Source organism: Maniola hyperantus, chromosome 8 (genome assembly GCF_902806685.2).
Source record: "Maniola hyperantus chromosome 8, iAphHyp1.2, whole genome shotgun sequence".
In the NCBI taxonomy this organism is placed as follows: Eukaryota; Metazoa; Arthropoda; class Insecta; order Lepidoptera; family Nymphalidae; genus Maniola; species Maniola hyperantus.
The window spans coordinates 13,591,202-13,607,143 of NC_048543.1; the positions used below are offsets into that span (position 1 = coordinate 13,591,202).

Genomic DNA, 15,942 nt, shown 5'->3' on the forward strand with positions numbered 1-15,942 from the left:
GCAGTTTAGCCGTATAAGAAAACAAACATACATATTCATACATAGATTGCTAAAATCATAACCTTTCCTTTTGGCTTTGCTGCAGTCGTGAATACGATGCTCGTGTCATTCGGCTTTATTTCTTCCCTTCGAGGTGCGATAGAAACTGGATTGGCTACTATTATTATTAACGATGTTTGATGAGAAAGCTAATTTGTTACCCTGTAGTGTAGCAGCGAAGTGGCTGCGCAAATAATTTGTTTGGCCACTGTTTAACGGAACTTTACTGCTGAGATACGATGCTTGAATACTAATACCTAATTGTAAATTCTACGAGTTAAGATAACTGAGAAGACAATCGTAATGATGATTCCTCTGGCCAAAAAAATTATCTACTCACCAAAATCAGACTTAAGATTCTAGTTCATCTTCAAGTTTACTTTAAGTTTGTATATTATTACGTACATACTTACCTGTATGGAGAAGATAGAAATCTGCTTTGCAAACTTCTCAAAGGGATGCCTAGGAAGTTATAGTGAAACTCAGCTTAGAGTATATTCACATGGACCACACCACAATGGCAAAAATGTCGCTAGACATTCGTCTGTGAAAATATGTGAATAGCCGCACCGGCCACCGCTGAAGGCCTGAAGCTGTAACGCTTCGGCGCGGCGCAGCGTTACTTATCAGCGTTGCATTATTGCAGATACAGAAATAGAATACTTAGGTACAGTAGTTGCGATGTGGTCGGCCGTTACGTGCGAGGGCCGCGAACTTTGTAGTCGCTAATCGCTATGCTATGTCATCGGCATTGATCACACATTGGTGTCAGAATTTGAACGCGAGTACTTAAATGTGAATAGAAAGCGTTTTCATACACTTTTGTGCTCGGTGATCTATTTGCCGTTCGATCCTAGTCTGTGGTTCGATCTATAGTGTGCTATAGTCCGCGACAGGTTGAGATAGCAATCGGGGTATGAAGCGGGGGATGCCCCGTCACCCGCGCTCGCCCGCACTGGGTTAGCGCGGAGGCTGTGCGGGTGTGCGGGCATTCCCTCTCCGATTGCGATCTCAACCTGTCGCGTACATTACTGTGACTGTGGTTGTGGCACGTTTGAAAGGACCTTTAGCGACAAGTGCGGGCGGCATTTATAAGACAAACAATGTTACACCTTTACTACTATGTAAGCATAAATGGGTAATTTAATTAGAAACAATGTTTTACATGTATAAATTTAGATACATACCTATTTATCTCACGGAGTTCAAATTGTCTTCTTAAATAGCGTTGGCTGTATAATCACTCATATATACTCATTCGAAAAATGAATTATTAGGTTAGATTTTTTATTAGGTTAGAAATTTAAATAAAAAATTCAATAAATAATTAACTATCCTTTATTCAGCCTTATTATATCGTGAGTTTATAAAATACTCTTTGGAATTTAGATTTATCGATAGTTTTACTTGTAGTTTTATAATAAGTAATGACTAATGTACCTTTTTTTCGGGTTGTGCCACACATGACATAGTTTATTCAGGTGCTTCTTCTGCTCGTGGTCTTTTGACTTTACTGCTCAAGCATTAGAGGCGCCGAGATAACGGCTAACCCGTAGGTTTAACTGGTAATGTGTGGGCACAGCTTTAAAAATAAACGTTTTTTCTTTCTTTCATTCTTTCTTGCCAAATGCGAAGAGAGTCTGACTAGAGTTTAGTTACAGGAGCTGATGTCAGGCAGGCTTCCTTGGCAGTGGTTCTTCCAGCCGTACCAGGCGTTGAACCCGTGGCGTTTATATACCTTCTTTGCGCATTTGGCTGCCTTCGTGATGTCGTCGGTCAGCAGATCTGGAATTGGAGAAATTAATTTAATTACTTTATATGTGTAAAACATTTGCTGTAAGTCCCGTAAATGGCTAATGCGCGTGGCCGTCATTTTAGTGACGTCAGCACTATTCTGAAGTTTCGAGCTGATTGTATATTTTTATTTCGGCTGACTTCAAAATGACGTTTTTTTGACGGTAATGAGACATGGTTCCAGCGCAATAGCAATTTGCGGGACTTATATCCATGTTAGTTATTTGTTTTCCTCTCCAACTACAACTGCGCGTAAAGCTTGTGCTAAGAGTAGGTACGACAATGATATTTTAGTGCAACAGGTGGGGTTTGAACCGCCGACCTTTTGGGATTCAGTCTGCTCCTCAACCGTTGAGCTATTGAGCTTCTTTGGACCTAATAATTACGTAACATAAGGGAGTAGACTGGCATAAAACAGTCGGAGATCTATTCCGCCTAGCCATCGGCAAGGAGAAGTTTGAATAACTGACTGCTGACCTTCAGTAATGGAGAGGCCCTTGAAGAAGAAGAAAAAGAAGGACCTTTATTGGCATTTTGGAGAGCTTACCCGCACAAGTAACATTGCAGTCCTTCCCAGGGGTGCTGGTGTTGCTGCACCAATACTTGTCATTGATCTGGAACAGCCCGTAGTCCCGGGAACCATTTCTGTTCACTGTGCCCATTTTATGTGTGCTGCGACCGCTCTCATTCTCGACAAGGCATACCCCTATAAAACAAATAAAATAAGTATACCTACCTACATATTAAACAAGCTGTGGTAGCTAAGGGCACGGTAATATTATCATAACATTGCCTAGGGCTAGTCCACAGATGAGTAATTTCTTCCATCTGTGGGCTAGTCCGCCTTCTAATCGTAGGTCGGTGGTCCGATCCCGGACACGCATCTCTAACTTTTCGGAGTTATGTGCGTTTTAATTAATTAAATATCACTTGCTTTAACGGTGAAGGAAAACATCGTGAAGAAACCTGCATGCCTGAGAGTTTTTTTTTTTTTTAAGAATATTAGCCATGTTAAATGACTAATATTCCCCTTTCCTTTCCAACTAAGCGTCAGGCTTGTGCTAGGAGTAGGTACGACAATAGTGCAACGGGCGGGGTTTGAACCGTCGACCTTTCGGTTTTCAGTCCACTCCTTTACCGGTTGAGCTATTGAGGTTCTCCATAATGTTCTCAAAGGTGTGTGAAGTCTACCAATCCGCACATGGCCAGCGTGGTAGACTATGGCCAAAACCCTTCTCACTCTGAGAGGAGACCCGTGCTCTGTAGTGAACCGGCGATGGGTTGATAATATGCTATAATACTCACAGTTTCGAAGTTTATCTTCAGGGAAGCCCTGGGCCCTCAATTCTCGTACAAGTTCGCATCTTTTAAAAGTTTTGCCCTCACTTTCCATGACTACCACAGCCAATGCGAGGAACACAACTATACACTTCATACTGGATATTGGTAATATATTGATAGTTAGAAAATAAGAGATGTGTACGCTATTGAAGTCTGGATATGAATGCTGGAAGTAACAGGAAAACATAAGCTTATATACCTATGTTTAACCTGCATGTGTAGATGCTCTGCCTAGGTACATGTGCCTGCCTACGTCGATAGTGTGCGTGAATCGTACTCGGGGATTCCTCGCAATCATGGAACCGGGTTCTGTACAAAGCATAATTTAATTAAGAAGTTTTATCATACTTTTGACCTATACAATCAAGTAAGCGGTGATAGCCTGATGCTTATGTTATCGACCTCTTAATTATCAGGGATTCGATCCCGGGCCGGACCTCTTAACTTTTTGGAGTTATGTGCGAAAATATTTGAAACTTGTAAGAAAATTCGCAAGAGTAGTTCATAATGTTTTTAATGGTTTGTGAAGTATGTCAATCTGTACTTGGCTAGCGTGGTGGACTATGCTCTAACTAAACCCTTCTTATTCTGAGGGGAGACTCGTTTTCAGTCGCGGGTCGGCGATGAATTATTGATGATGATGATGAATGAAGTATACACCTACCATCGATATAAATGAAAAGATATGGTCAAGCGAACAAAATTTTTCACGGTTTTGGAAACAAATAAATCAGCGCCACCTAGATACTAATGAACGAACCGTTTGAAATCCAGACATCACTGAGGTTACATTGGTGTATAAGCACCAATGAGTCGGTGCCATTTTGTTTGTTCAATAACCCTGTCCATACGAAGTAATATAATATATTAGTAAGATTGTGTTATTTAATTTATAGGTAGGTGTGTCATTGACTTATAATAATATATTATAAGTATAAATTAAATAACACAATCTTACTTTATGAGGAACCTCTGAAAAACTAACTAACTCGCTCTGTTTCAGTCGCGTGGAATTTCAGCAAAATAGGCGTTTTCATAGGTAATTATTACTTCATTATTAACTGAAAAGCCAACAAATTTTCATGGCTATACTACTTGGAAATGTCAGACTTTCATAGAAACGTTCATCCCCTGTCTCCTCGGGAGTGGAATTTTCAAAAATCTTCATTGTTAACCGAAAGCTTTTTGTGACTTTTGAATTTAAATTGTCCGTGCATTGAATTGAGACCCTCCTTTTTTGAGTCGGTTAATAAGTGTTTGCTACTTATTATAAAGTTCGCAACATGAACAACACCAACCCCATTGGTAGATAAGAAATAACAAATTGCATACCTATTGTTATCTTTGTTGTGTTATGTATGCGTAACTGAGATAAAGTAATAGAGAGAGAGCCAGCGCGTCCCAAACCTTCGCTATTTTATAAAAGCTGACAGTTTATCTGCGTATTGTTCCCGACACAGGGAGAAACGATCATCGATTATGAAGTTTGGATCGTGGTGGCTTTAGGCGATAACAGGTAATAAAGGTGTAAAAATCTTACGTCAAAGTATATACCTACCTAGTTAGTCTATATTTTTTTATATTTTCCTTCAGAATAGTAGGTATTAGAAATTACGTGTATTGCCAGAGACATAGTATGGTGGCAATCCCCTGCCAGACACCATTAAAGTTTAATAAATTGTTAAAGTTCATGGGTATCTATCTGGCAGGGGGTTGCCCCGACACTAAGTATCTGGCAATGCATGACGTGATTTCTTATACTATTCCGAAGATTTTTTACGTCTTTATACTGTTACCTCCCAAAGCCACCATGATCCAAACTTCATAGCCGCTGGTCGTTCCCCCTGCGCAGATAAACTTTCAGCTTTTATAAATTAACGAAGGTCTGGCTCGCACTGGCTCTTAATCCACCAGTACTTAAGAATGTAACTTATTTATGTTATTATCTATATTGCAATAACATTCGTGTTACAATAATAAACGCTGGAATATTATATTAATTTTCAAAGCGTTAGTTACTGAGTTTTTTTTGCCGGCTCTTCTCAGTAAAAATTCCTTTCTGCACTAATGATAAAGAGTCTTCGCTTGTTATTATCACAAGTAGCACAAGTTGTCTAAATATATAAAACGAAAAGGTGACTCACTGACTGACTGACTGACTGATCTATCAACGCACAGCTCAAACTACTGGACGGATCGGGCTGAAATTTGGCATGCAGATAGCTAATGACGTTAGGCATCCGCTAAGAAAGAATTTTTGAAAATTCAACCCCTAAGGGGGTGAAATAGGGATTTGAAGTTTGTGTAGTCCACGCGGACGAAGTCGCGAGCATAAGCTAGTTCTACATAAAATAAATATGATATTTTCATGTCATTTCATATTATTTAATTAATTTAATTTAAAAAAATAGCTAAGTACATAACTAAGCAATACTTATAGCTTGTAAAATCTCAAGCTATTATATTATAATTCAATGGCTACCTACCAGATAGGTATCTAATGAGTAGGTAGGATGCGTGCCAACTGCCAACGGGGCCCTTTTTGCGCTGTTCGCCCATCTGCGTGTCCGTTTGTCCGTCCGTCTGTCTGTCAGCGAGCGGTAACTCATGAACAGAATGAGGTAGACACTAGAGAGTTCTTTTAAAGAGGTAGAGATTGATTTTCAAAGAGTATTTCTTGTCACTATAACTACAAATGGGTTGCGAAGCTGAAGTGGCAATGGGCTGGGCACATAGTTCGTAAAACCGATAGACGTTGGGGTCGCAAGGTGCTGGAATGGCGACCTCGCACCGAAAGACGCAGTGTTGGAAGACCCCCCACTAGGTGGACAACCCACCACCTCCTATGGCCCCACCAACCTCGCGGTTATATGGGCCGAAACGCGGGAGGGCGCCCGTTCGGTACTTGCTCGGTGGCTCTTTCCCGGGGCTTCCCTACAAATTCTTTCTTTCCTGTCCTTGTCCCTAATTGGTCTTTCTCCCCTTTCTGGGGCAGACATACACAACACGCAGATCCCCGCGTGCCCCGCGGTCCGGATCCTTCCTCAAACACCCACTGGTCCACGATCACGGTCCGAGCTGTTCCGCCTCTTATGCCAGTGGTGCGCGAACTCCCGTAGCTTGCCGAAGTTTTCCGCCAAAGCACTAGGTGGACAGACGACATCAGACGAGTCGCAGGGAGCCGCTGGATTAAGGCGGCGCAAAACCGTGGCGTGTGGAGGTCCCTACAAGAGACCTATGTCCAGCAGTCGGTTGATGATGATGATAACTACAAATAATAAAAAAATAGAATCTATAATATTTCTATTGTTACTATAACAACAAATAAGAAAAATTTCAAAATGGCTGCCGTGCAAATAAAACAACATAAAATGTAGGCACCTATATTGGTGTTATATCTTGTACGATGGTACGGAACCCTTCGTGTGCCAGTCTGAGTTGCGCTTGACCGTTTTTTTGTTTGTTTTTATTTTATAATAGTTTTCGTGCGTTGACAATAAAATTAATCTTCCAATTATTTTCCCGTTAGTGACTAACCGTTAACCGCACACGTAGATAACGAGAAGTTAATTCGGATGTTTCCATTGACCTTGGCGCCACGAGGGTAAACTTGTAATACAACTGATAGCACACAGACTTACATAATAACAATGCAAAACTGATGCAAAATGATATTCGGTTAAGTCCCAGAACCGACTACAACATAAACAATACAGTAGGTAGGTACATAGGTACTCTGTTAGTTACACAATCTACATGTTATTGTTTATCATCATCATCTTGAACAACCCATCACCGGCTCACTACAGAGCACGGATCTCCTCTCAGAGTGGGAAGGGTTGTGGCCAGTGGCGTGCAGCTCATAGAAGCATAAACGCACTGCTTACCCTTATTGTAATAAATCAATGCTTATTTTTCATTATAAACTGCCGTAAAATAAGTTCATACCTAAACGCATACCCTGGCTTGAACTCCTGTGCACGCCACTGGTTGTGGCCATAGTCTACCACGCTAGCCATGTGCGGATTTGTAGACTTCACACACCTTTGAGAACATTATGGAGAACTCCCACGCATGCAGGTTTCCTCGCGATGTTTTCTTTCACCGTTAAAGCAAGTGATATTTAATTAATTAAAACGCACATAACTCCGAAAAGTTAGAGGTGCGTGCCCGGGATCGAACCCCCGACCTCCAATTAGAAGGCGGACGTCCGTCTGTCTGTCTGTCTGTCTGTCTGTCTGTCTGTCAAGAAACCTACAGGGTACTTCCCGTTGACCTAGAATCATGAAATCTGGCAGGTAGGTAGATCTTATAGCTGACATTTGGGGAAAAATCTGAAAACCGTGAATTTAGGGTTAGATCACACAAAAAAAATTAAATTATGGTCATGAACTAATAATTAGTATTTTCAACTTTCGAAGTGAGATAACTATATCAAGTGGGGTATCATATGAAAGGTCTTCATCTGTACATTCTAAAACAGATTTTTATTTATTTTTATGCATCATAGTTTTGAATTATTGTGCAAATTACATATTTAACTATTTTATTTTTACCTACTGTTAATCTGTCAAGTTACTCTGTACGTTATTAAGTCTGTCTGTTATTATGTTAATCTATACTTTAATCTGTTAGTCTGTAAGTTAGTGCATGTTAGTTTATAAGCAAAGTTTCACCTGTAATTGACGACCATACTGTTTATTGTAAGTATTTAAATGTGCGGTCTTTTATGTATGGAAGTTGTCGGTGATAAATAAATTATAAAAAAATAAAAACAAAATGTCGAAAAAATACGACTGTAGTACGGAACCCTCATTGCGCGAGCCTGACTCGCACTTGTCTTCCTACTTATCATTTTATTTTCTGCTGTCATTCCTCTACTTGATAAAATCTCGTGTATGGTATACGGGAAAAATATTGCCCTGTGAACTGTGAACTTAGTACTAAAAGTAAAATACTTTTCTTCAAAATTTGGCACGGTTTCAGTCTGATTATAACTTATGCATTATGTAGGTTTCCAAAAATACGCGTGTTTATCTGCGTGAAAAAGCTAGTTAACTAGCGAAAACTCGAAAAGGTTTGTTTGTAACGAAATATACAGGTACTCAGGCATTAGTATGTCAGTACACCGCATATTTTAGCGTAGCGCAGTATTTTTAACCGACTTCAAAAAAGGAGGAGGATTTTTTTTTTTTTTTTTTTGATTTTTTATGTATGTTCCCCGATTACTCGAAAACGCCTGGACCGATTTTGAAAATTCTTTTTTTGTTTGAAAGGGTATACTTCAAAGTTGGTCCCATTTCAATTTGGTGAAGATCTGATGAACATCTTCGAAGATAGATACTGGAACTCCTCAACGGATAAGAGTAAATTGCTCGCGATCAGTGTAATAGCTTAGTAAACAGTAGATTTTTAACCAGTCATAGCATAATTCCATGGGGCCACTAAAAATTGTGAAATAAAAATTTTTTACGAAAAAAAATAAAAACCGACTTCGTTACACAAACACTAAAAATTGAAAAATACTTTAATTTATTACCGATTATATTATGTATACAAGAGTTAATATAGTTCCATAATAATATTTTTTGGGGTCGGTGCCAATGAGGTGCCATTGTGGAGTCCCATAAAAATATGAAGTCTAGACGATTCGCGCAGCTAAAGCTAATTGGCACCGGCACCAAAAAGTATTATTATGGAACTATATTAACTCTTGTATACATAATATAATCGGTAATAAATTAAATTATTTTTCAATTTTTAGTGTTTGTGTAACGAAGTCGGTTTTTATTTTTTTTGTAAAAAAATTTACAGCGCCATTTAGTTCCCGTTGTTGTTACCAAATGCAGTTGGTACAGATAGACAGTCCCGTCTTTCGTGAGTCGCGTCGTATATTTTCTTAAAAATAAAACTACTTAAAACAATTTGAAATAAAACCATGATTTTAGAACATTGACTTTTTATTCACTTGAATGCACGACGGGGATATACAATTAGGCCTAATTATAACATACAAAACTATAGGTATAGGTACGTACACACCGGAAAAATAAGAGTAACATTAAAAATACCGACGAATTGAGAACCTCCTCCTTTTTTAAAGTCGGTTAAAAACTCAGGTGTTTTATTAAAAAAACCAATGAATACTTAAATTGTGGCTGTAGGATTTTCTCCTAATTATAATATGGCTTTGTTTCGCTAATTTTGTCCTTAGGTACGTATCAATGAATAGGTACATATATCTACCCTAAAGCGCTCTACACACCAAAGCGGGTTAGCTCGGTGGCGCGGCTTCAGAACTTTGGAAGCCGGTACAACTTTCGGAGCGGAACGCAAGTCGCATCCCGCTGGCATGCTGGTTAGCATACGCGGGTGTAATCTGCCGGCATGTTTTATCTCAAAATAAGCTCAGCGTAGCCGGTATCCTGACTTGTCGAGTCGGGCTGCACTGAGCTGATTCCTAGTTCCATGGTCACTGTGCCGGCGGCTTTGGTGCGTAGAGCATTGAAGAATATTTGACTAGAGTCTAACAAGAGCTGATGTCGGGCAGGCTTCCTTGGCAGTGGCTCTTCCAGCCGTTCCACGCGTTGAAGCCTTGTCGGTTGTAAATCGTCTTTGCGCAATTGGATGCCCTAGTGATCTCGGGCGTTATGAGATCTGAAATATAAGTGGCGTTTTAAACTAGAACCTCAAAGATTGGTAGAGCCTCAATAGCTCAACGGGTAAAGGAGTGGACTGAAAACCGAAAGATCGACGGTTCAAACTCCGCCCGTTGCACTAATAATTGTCGTACCTACTCCTAGCACAAGCCTGACGCTTAGTTGGAGAGGAAAGGGGAATATTAGTCATTTAACATGGCTAATATTCTTTTTTTGTGAAATTGTATGTACGGGGTATTCTCCGTACTTAATAATGATCCGATGCCGAAAATCCTTTCACAGATATAGATAGGCTATTACAATCCCTAGCGTGATAGTCTATAGGTAAATTATATCACGCGATAGAGAAGCGAAGATTATTTGAACCGTCAGATGACGACCGCAATATAGAAATAGAGAGATTTTTAAGTTAACTTAACTATTGCAAGTGCTTTCAAATCGTTTCTGGTTACCGCTGGTTTGAACTGCCCTTCGAGAAGAACCAGCAAGAAACTCGGTGGTTGCTCTTTTCAAATTTTTAATTATTTACAGTAATAAGTATATTATTAATATGTAATTGCTGTACCATGCATTGCTGGAGAAAGCTATGCGAGTGAATTCCACGCTCTTTTATCATTTGCATAATCTTCGAAGGTAGGTATAATAATATGCTTTTTTTAGGAGAAATAATATCTATATTCCAGAGAGCGCGGAACCTACCTTGATAACAACTTAAACTACTAAAACTATTTGCTTAATGTTTTCAAATGTGGCTGGCCTGCGTAGTAGACTTCCCTTCTCATTTTGAGGGGAGACCCAAGCTAAGTAGTGAGCCGGCGATGGGTTGATCATGATGATGATGGTGAACTATTTGCTTGTTTTAAAAGAGCGCTTACCCGAGCACCTAACATTGCAATCCTTGCCTGGAGTATTAGTGTTGCTGCACCAAAACCTGTCATTGATCTGGAACAGCCCGTAGCTCCGCGACCCATTGCTTTCGTGCCTGATCGCGGTGGTTCTGCGATTGCTCTCTCTCTCTACTAGACACACCCCTGTTAAAAAAAATTATTACTAACTTAAATTATAATTCTTAATTGCCATAGCGATGATAGCTTATAAAGTCAAAGTAATCTACTCAAATTGGGTACCATAATCTACACTTTCTAATGGTCAATTGCTGAATTTGCAATACAATGATGTAGTGGTGATTATTAATTAAGTAGGTACGTAAACTTAAAACTAAAACTACGATGGTTTTGATGAGGTTTTACGAGGCTTTAGAGTTATATGTGTGTTTTAATCAATTAAAATATCATTTGCTTTAACGGGGAAGGAAAACATCTGCATGCCGAGAGTTTTCCATAATGTTCTCAAAAGTGCTTGATATCTGCCAATCTGCATTTGATCACTAGTCCGGTTGATGGACCATTGTCTAAGCCCTTCTCATTCTGAGAGGTACTTATATGATGCGATAGGTTTATGATGACGGATGATCATAGATGTATAGTACGCCACAAACTAAAACTGATGCCTGCGACATCATCCGCGTTGAATTATGTTTTTTTTAAATCCCATGGTTACTCTTTGATTTTCCGGCATATATAGCCTATGTCACTCTCCAGGTCCTTATCTATACCCATGCAAAAAATTACGTCAATCCGTTGCACCGTTACGACGTGATTGAAGGACAAGCCAACAAACCAATAAACCAACAAACAAACACACTTTCGCATTCATAATACTGATAGTTTACAAAACAGTTAAGGGAGTCGGATGATCTATACTTAAAAAAGTATATAAGTATATCTATAGTTAAAAATTAATTACAATAAAATATATAAGTATTTATTGATATATATATATATATATATTTTTTTTTTAATACAATAAAACTTAAAGCTAGCCTTATCTAATTACTATATAAATCATGACCGCGTGGAATGGTGCCAAGATGATTTATATAGTAATTGATTGATATTAACTCAATTTGTGGAAACTTATTGCTTTTTTAGGGTTTCGTACCTCAAAAGGAAAAAGGGAACCCTTATATTATCACTTTGTTGTCTGTCCGTCTGTCTGTCAAGAAACCTACAGGGTACTTCCCGTTGACCTAGAATCATGAAATTTGGCAGGTAGGTAGATCTTATAGCTGACATTTGGGGAAAAATCTGAACACCGTGAATTTAGGGTTAGATCACACAAAAAAAATTAAATTGTGGTCATGAACTAATAATTAGTATTTTCAACTTTCGAAGTGAGTGACTATATCAAGTGGAGTATCATATGAAAGGTCTTCACCTGTACATTCTAAAACAGATTTTTATTTATTTTTATGCATCATGGTTTTTGAATTATCGGGCAAAATGTCGAAAAAATACGACTGTAGTACGGAACCCTCAGTGTGCGAGCCTGACTCGCACTTGGCCGGTTTTTTTAACTCACAGTCTCGAAGTTGCCTTTCAGGGAAGCGCTGTCTCCTCAATTCTCGTACAAGTTCGCATCTCGTAAAAGTTTTTCCCTCGCACTGCAAAACTACCACTGCTAGAGTAATGAGGACTAACATACACTTCATTGTAGGAATTACTAGAGTTCGGTAGATGTAGAAAGTAACAGATGTTTACCCTGTTGAAGTCTGGATATGTTTGTTGGAGTGCCTTAAAATTATAATCTTATATACCTGTGATTTTGTTGCATGTGTGCTGTTCCTAGGCTCATTATCAAAATGATCCAGATTTCGAACAAAGAAAGTAGGTATGTACTTGATCCTCATTAAGTCTGTAAGTAGATAGGTATGCTATAATAAAATCAAGTAGATTGTTATAGACGATTATTTTCTTTGACCTACATAATATTTACAACTTAGATTACTCACCCGCAGAATGGTGATTTTAGGTTGGATTTATTTTTAACTAACTGTTGCCTGCAATTTCGTCCGCGTCCTAGCAATTACAAACACAACAAAAGAACCAGCCAAGTGCGAATCAGTCTTGCGCACCGAGAGTTCCGTACTGGGGTACCACCAACGAACTCTAAAACTAGTTAAAGTACCACTACCAAGACCATCCTGGGTACACTTTCAACCCTATTCATGGGATCATTACTCCATTACACGCATCGGGTCCCGTCTGAGCTCAAATTAAATTTCCCGCCTCTTCTTTATCAGCCTTCACTTATCCATTGTTAGACATAGCTGGTCTCCTCCCAGCGATGCCATTCAGCCCGGTGTAAGATGAGTCTGCTCCAAGTCCGCAAGCTTGGTGATGTGGTATGATGTGTAGTGGTCTTAACGTCTCCGCACCAAACGTCTCTGTAAGAAGCAGCAAAAAGTTTTTTTACAGGTTGTCAACCAAATCCACATTTTCATCCACAGCAAATAATCACTACACCTACATATTTAACTGATGTAGGTGTAGTGATTATTTGCAATCAAGATAAAATAAATGCATTTTAGAGTAGGTATTAACGAACGGGGTTAATGTATTTTAATCGAAATTTTATCGCACACATACCTACTTAATAATTTATTATGTAAGTAATATTACTCATACGTTGTGTATCATATTTATAATACTATTTAAAATCATACTCATAAAATATTATTTGTTTGTTGATTTGTCCATCAATCACGCCGCAACGGAGCGACGACGTATCGGCATGATTTTTGCATGGATATTGTTAAGGACCTGAAGAGTGGCATAGGCTACTTTTTATCCCGGAAAATCAAAGAGTTCCCACGGGGTAAAAACCAGCTAAATCCACGCGGATGGACTCGTGGACATCAGCTAGTAAGTAATAGGTAATTTTAAGTATGCAGAAAAGCCCTTTTTTGTCAAAACCTAGCTTTACTAGTCAACCAACTGTGAGGTTTGTAAAGACGATGTACAGACCCTATCGCATTGTGACCTTATGAGTTATGAGTGTTAGCTGACACCTTCGATTACCCGCCGGGAAATTGTTATTTTTGTATAATTTCTTGAAAATAAGCTCAGAACACAGGCAACAACAATGTACCTAGAACCATTCATTAAGACTATCATACTGCAGCCGGAGTGAGTCAGCTAAGTTGTAAATATCATGTAGGTCAAAGAAAATAATTATCAATCTACTTGATTTTATTATAACATACTTTTTAGGCTTAATGAGGATTAAGTTCATACTTTCTTTGTTCGAAATCGGGATCATTTTGATAGCGAGCCTAGGAAAAGCACACATGCAACAAAATCACAGGTATATATAAGATTATAATTTTCAGGTACTCCAACAAACATATATGGCTTCAACAGGGTAAACATCTGTTACTTTCTACATCTACCGAACTCTACTAATTCCTACAATGAAGTGTATGTTAGTCCTCATTGCTCTAGCAGTGGTAGTTCTGCAGTGCGAGGGAAAAACTTTTACAAGATGCGAACTTGTACGAGAATTGAGGAGACAGCGGTTCCCCGAAAGACAACTTCGAGACTGTGAGTTAAAAAAAGCAATACAAGTTTTAACAAATTGAGCTAGTGTCAATAAATACTTAGGTACCTACATGTTTTATTGTAATTAGTTTTTAACTGTAGGTAGATCATAGGATGATCATAGGCCATTGAGTATTTTGTAAACTATTTTAAATAACTTTAGTCAGAATAATAATTATAATCTCTCTCCAGTTCGTTCTTAAATTTTCATTCAGAAAACTGTGAGACTGCCTGATCGGATTTAATAATTTTATCGATCATCGGGATCGCCGTATTATTAACTAACAAATTCTTTAGTACAGATGTAGGAAAAGTTTTCTATAGTGTCCGATAAAAGGACTACATCCAAGACCATTCAACATCATCATCAACCATCCAGCTGGCCCAATACGGAGCACGGATCTCCTAAGAATGAGAAGAGTGTAGGGCTTAAGCCATCCATCAACCTGACCAAATGCAGATTGACCGACATCAAACACCATTGAGAACATAATGGATAACTCCCGGAACCCCCGAACCCGATGTGTGATTTATGACGTCTTAGTACCAATAAGCTAACACCGCTCGCCTATGACGATTAAAAATTATAATTTTTTTAATCGTTTCTTTTAACAGGGGTGTGTCTTGTAGAGCGAGAGAGCAATCGCAGAACAAACGCAATCAGGAATGAAAGCAATGGGTCGCGGAGCTACGGGCTTTTCCAGATCAATGACAGGTTTTGGTGCAGCAACACTAATACTCCAGGCAAGGATTGCAATGTTAGGTGCTCGGGTAAGCGCTCTTTTAGCTCATTTTAAATTTATATCTCTATATTGGTTGGGGTACATAACTATAGGGCGGTAAACCGGGCAAAATGCCATGGGTCCACGGATCAAGGGGCCCCACAGCCCTCGAGGTTTGGGGACCGAAAGAAAAATTTGTGCTCGTTTTATTAAATTGCGAATACTTACCTACTTAGATTTGATTTCGAGGGGTGCCGAAAAGAAACAAATATGCGCCTCCCATGGAGCATATTTGTTTGTCCCATTGTAAAAAAACTTTGCACTCACTTCGCTCGCGCTTTGCCAATTTCTGAGTTTTTCTTGTTCTGATACGAGTTAGCCCTTGACTACGATCTCACCTGGTGGTAAGTGACGATGCAGTGTAGGATGGAATTGGGCTAGCTAAAATTTACCTATAGACTATCACGCTCGGGATCGATTGTACGTATTCTATCTGTGAAATAATTTTCGCTATCGGGTCATTATTATAGGTACCGCAGGAGATTCCCCCTACATACAAATTCACAAACTAACTAATACTTAAATAGGTACCTCTTTATGATATTACTTACCTATTTAAAAACGAAATCTTTGCGGTTCTAGTTTAAAACGCAACTTATATTTCAGATCTCATAACGCCCGAGATCACTAGGGCATCCAATTGCGCAAAGACGATTTACAACCGACAAGGCTTCAACGCGTGGAACGGGTGGAAAAGCCACTGCCAAGGAAGCCTGCCCGACATCAGCTCTTGTTAGACTCTAGTCAAATATTCTTCAATGCTCTACGCACCATAGCCGCTAGGCCCAGTGACCGAACTAAGAATCAGCTCAGTGCGGCCCAACTCGCCAAGTCAGGACACCGGCTGCGCTGAGGTGATTTTGACATGAAACATGCCGGCGGATTGCA

General features: G+C 39.3%; 3 protein-coding genes across 3 annotated transcripts; 1 reads left to right on the forward strand and 2 right to left on the reverse strand.

Annotated features, from left to right (window-relative positions):
* Positions 1-1,359: 1,359 nt before the first annotated feature.
* Positions 1,360-3,328, reverse strand: LOC117984381 (lysozyme-like). The gene is made up of 3 exons (XM_034971006.2): positions 3,139-3,328; positions 2,381-2,539; positions 1,360-1,824 (listed from the first exon to the last, which is right to left on the reverse strand). The coding sequence occupies exons 1-3, from the start codon at positions 3,266-3,268 to the stop codon at positions 1,691-1,693; spliced, it is 423 nt and encodes a 140-aa protein (XP_034826897.1). The 5' UTR covers positions 3,269-3,328; the 3' UTR covers positions 1,360-1,690.
* A 6,351-nt stretch (positions 3,329-9,679) lies between these two features.
* Positions 9,680-12,556, reverse strand: LOC117984383 (lysozyme-like). The gene is made up of 3 exons (XM_034971008.2): positions 12,255-12,556; positions 10,709-10,864; positions 9,680-9,831 (listed from the first exon to the last, which is right to left on the reverse strand). The coding sequence occupies exons 1-3, from the start codon at positions 12,382-12,384 to the stop codon at positions 9,701-9,703; spliced, it is 417 nt and encodes a 138-aa protein (XP_034826899.1). The 5' UTR covers positions 12,385-12,556; the 3' UTR covers positions 9,680-9,700.
* A 1,557-nt stretch (positions 12,557-14,113) lies between these two features.
* Positions 14,114-15,791, forward strand: LOC117984382 (lysozyme-like). The gene is made up of 3 exons (XM_034971007.2): positions 14,114-14,275; positions 14,888-15,043; positions 15,661-15,791. The coding sequence occupies exons 1-3, from the start codon at positions 14,146-14,148 to the stop codon at positions 15,789-15,791; spliced, it is 417 nt and encodes a 138-aa protein (XP_034826898.1). The 5' UTR covers positions 14,114-14,145.
* Positions 15,792-15,942: the final 151 nt, after the last annotated feature.

Excerpts from the sequence above, each read along its gene's own strand:
- LOC117984383 (XM_034971008.2), bottom strand. The coding sequence starts at position 12,384 with ATGAAGTGTATGTTAGTCCTCATTACTCTAGCAGTGGTAGTTTTGCAG. Across the intron at positions 10,865-12,254 it reads TGAAAGGCAACTTCGAGACT|GGGTGTGTCTAGTAGAGAGA; the intron begins GTGAGTTAAAAA and ends TTTTTTTAACAG. Across the intron at positions 9,832-10,708 it reads TTGCAATGTTAGGTGCTCGG|ATCTCATAACGCCCGAGATC; the intron begins GTAAGCGCTCTT and ends CTTATATTTCAG.
- LOC117984381 (XM_034971006.2), bottom strand. The coding sequence starts at position 3,268 with ATGAAGTGTATAGTTGTGTTCCTCGCATTGGCTGTGGTAGTCATGGAA. Across the intron at positions 2,540-3,138 it reads TGAAGATAAACTTCGAAACT|GGGTATGCCTTGTCGAGAAT; the intron begins GTGAGTATTATA and ends TTTGTTTTATAG. Across the intron at positions 1,825-2,380 it reads CTGCAATGTTACTTGTGCGG|ATCTGCTGACCGACGACATC; the intron begins GTAAGCTCTCCA and ends CTCCAATTCCAG.
- LOC117984382 (XM_034971007.2), top strand. The coding sequence starts at position 14,146 with ATGAAGTGTATGTTAGTCCTCATTGCTCTAGCAGTGGTAGTTCTGCAG. Across the intron at positions 14,276-14,887 it reads CGAAAGACAACTTCGAGACT|GGGTGTGTCTTGTAGAGCGA; the intron begins GTGAGTTAAAAA and ends TTCTTTTAACAG. Across the intron at positions 15,044-15,660 it reads TTGCAATGTTAGGTGCTCGG|ATCTCATAACGCCCGAGATC; the intron begins GTAAGCGCTCTT and ends CTTATATTTCAG.